Source organism: Erithacus rubecula (genome assembly GCF_903797595.1).
Source record: "Erithacus rubecula genome assembly, chromosome: 1".
NCBI lineage: Eukaryota > Metazoa > Chordata > Aves > Passeriformes > Muscicapidae > Erithacus > Erithacus rubecula.
Genome location: NC_136658.1, coordinates 26898499 through 26901620, shown reverse-complemented (window position 1 = coordinate 26901620; position 3122 = coordinate 26898499). Strand labels below are relative to the sequence as shown.

The window sequence follows — 3122 nt, the reverse complement described above, 5'->3', positions numbered from 1 at the left end:
GAAAGAACAGAAGCAGAAACCTTCCCCCTCCCCCCCCCCCCCCCCCATTCCACTCCTCTTTACTCTTCCACCTCCTCCCTTCCTGAGCAGGGAATGGGCACTGCAGAGAGGATCCTCTCCACTGGGTGCAATCTCCAAAGAACAAACTGCTTCAGCATGGGATCCCACAGGCTGCAGCCCCTGCCAGGAGCCTTTGCCATGCTGGCATCTCCACAGGATGCAGCTTCCTCCAGGGCACAACCACCTGCTGCCAGGGAGCTCTGCTCAGGCTGCAGTGTGGATATCTGCTGCAGATGATGGACTAGTAAGGTATTCTGTAAAGGGATTTTCCTTTCCCACCTGCTTAGATTCCAATAGAAATTTAATGTTCTCCTTTGGACACTTAGAGCAAATATAAAGGATAATTATAGCACTTAAAGTGCTCCTCACATAAAATAAAAGCATGGTAATCCCCTTTGCAGCAGCAATTTGAAAATGTCTGAAAAGGAAAAGAGTTACCCCAGCATTAGAAGAGGCCATAGCAATATGTCTCAGAAACTCTGAAGAGATATCTGTGCAAGAAAGAGAGATATTAAGGCATTAGATAGAAAAAGCAAATCTAAACATGCAAAACAAAACATCAGACACTGGAGTGGAAATCCACATTTGTAAACATTACAGTTCACCTGCTCCATAACCCTTCTAATGCAAAGCCTTGCACCAAAATGAAAACTGTGTAACTGAATCTTGACTCAATTTGCATGATTAGACAAATTAGACATCAACCCCCAAAACAACATGTAAAATAGCAGAAATATTAAATGGCATTGGGATACTGCTGACCCTCAGATAAATAGGTGAGCATTGCTCACAACACCTCCTTGGGATTGCCAGTGCCTGACAGATCTGAGGCTTTCAAGGGTCCAGGTGAAGCTGAGTAATAGCTCTGATCTCTTGGCTTACAGTGATGATATCATTTGCTCTCCTGTGTCTATCAATTACTATAATTGAATCCATGGCAGGAATTCTAGGAAATGGAATCATCTTGGCTGCCAGTTCATCAAGCTGCATTGGGAGAAAAACATGGCCCCCATATGATATGATTGTGATCTCTCTGAGTTTATCTGCATTCATTTTGCAGTCATGGACTATTCTGGATGTATTAATTACTATAATATATGAACCCTTCTATTATATCAAACATTTGTTTGCACCATCCAAGACAATTTTTACATTTCTGTATTACTCCACCCTCTGGTTTGGAGCCTGGCTTAGTGTCTTCTATTGTATCAAGGTTGCCAGTTTCACACACTCTTTCTTCATCTGGCTGAAGCACAGAATTGCCAGGCTGATGCCCTGGATGCTGCTCACATCATGGCTCTGCTCCTTCACAGCTGCAATTCCCTTTGCCTGGGATGTCTACAGTGTGCACAGCAACTTCACTGCTCCTCTACCCATGACAAACTCTTCAGCAATGAGAACCACAAGGAAAGACAATATGGGTTTATTCATTCTTCTCTCTAATGCTGGGATAGGTATGCCTTTAATACTGTCTGTTCTTTCAAGTGTTCTGCTGATTTGGTCTCTGTGGATACACACCAGAAGGATGCAAAATAATGCAAGTGGCTTCAGGGATCCCAGCTTAGAAGCCCATATGAAAGCCATCAAGTCAGTCTGCTCCTTCCTTATCCTTTATGTTACATATTTTATATGTGTGCATGTCCTCTTATTCGAAGTCTTTTCACCTTTAAGCAAGGGAGACTCGATCTGTGTAGTTTTAATGGCTGCCTGTCCTACAGGACACACCATAGTCTTAATTTGGAGCAATCCAAAATTTAGAAAGATGCCAGCTCAGATTTGGCACCACACTAACTGTCGTGTCAGAGCTGCATCCATGTAAAAAACAGTGGCTTAACCTGGACTTTTTAGTTTAGATACAAATGAAATAAACTGAAATCATCAGAGGTATAAATAATTGATGCTGGAATGAGCAGCTTAGAGCCTTGATCTGCAGTCATGTACAATGTGGAAATGGGCTTGACTTGGGTGGGAATCTTGTTGCAAATAATTCTGTAAGTTGACTACTTTTTGCTGTACTTTCCTTGGAAATCACCACAGCTTCTCTAACACAGCAGAGAAACAGGGCCAGGACTCAGACTAGAATGCAATCTCTTGGAATGCTTTAAGTTACAATTCATGATACTAGCAGAACAGACCAGGTTAAGCACAGCCAGGTTAAGACAGGCATGGTCACATTTCCTTTGTGAATATAAAGCTTGAATGCTGTTTCTGATTCCTAAAAGCACCTAAGGAGGATGCTAAGGAATTCCTCACATGTTCAGAGGATCCTACTGATCTTATTTCCACTCTGATTGATTTCTAGAAAAATATTCTTTGATACTGAAGGTGTCTATAAGATTCCAGTATGATTCAGGGAAAAATGACGTGGCCTTTTGAGTTTCCTGCTGTTGCTGAAATACTGATCTGTTTCCCTGCATTATTGTAACATCAGAACTGGAGTTTGATGACCCTTTTCAGACACAATGGGATTTTATATACTTTTAAAGTGACTGTCACAGAAACATTCATGATGTAAGCCTTGTGTTCACTAAGCCCACCCTCATTCAATGTATCTGGTTTGGATGCTGTCAATCTGTTTGAAACAATGGTACCTGTAATTGATCTGAGTCTGTGCCTGAATTGTTTTGTTTGAAACTTCAAAGAATATCATGTCAAAGGATAACTTGTGTTGGAGTTTTCCTTCCCCTCATGACAGAAACTGTTTCACAGGTGGCAGCAGTGGCTTGCAGGGACATTTTTAATGCCATTGGACACACATGCAGGGAGATGAGCACATGGCAGTGACACCCTGGCATGCCTCTGTCAGCACCAGTGCCACATGCTGGTTCCCAGCTCAGCACCATGAAACGCCCGTGTAGGGAGGCTCGGTCCATCCTCTGCCCTGCCCTGCTCTCCCCTCAACAGCCTCCAGCAACAATCCTCAGAGCTCTCTGACCACACCAACAAGCACAGCACGTGGGCTGTGCTCAGCCCACAGTCCCTGTGTGCTGTCCTGCTCCTGGCTGAGCTCTGGGGCACACGGCTGCTCAGCAGGGACACCCTGAACAGCTGCTCTCACACCG

At 43.8% G+C, this 3122-nt stretch overlaps 1 protein-coding gene across 1 annotated transcript; it reads left to right on the top strand.

Annotated features, from left to right (window-relative positions):
- Window positions 1-946: 946 nt before the first annotated feature.
- Window positions 947-2051, top strand: LOC306807128 (taste receptor type 2 member 40-like; the record flags this gene model as incomplete). The annotated part of the gene is made up of 1 exon (XM_079316428.1): window positions 947-2051. The coding sequence occupies one exon, from the start codon at window positions 947-949 to the stop codon at window positions 1877-1879; it is 933 nt and encodes a 310-aa protein (XP_079172554.1). The 3' UTR covers window positions 1880-2051.
- Window positions 2052-3122: the final 1071 nt, after the last annotated feature.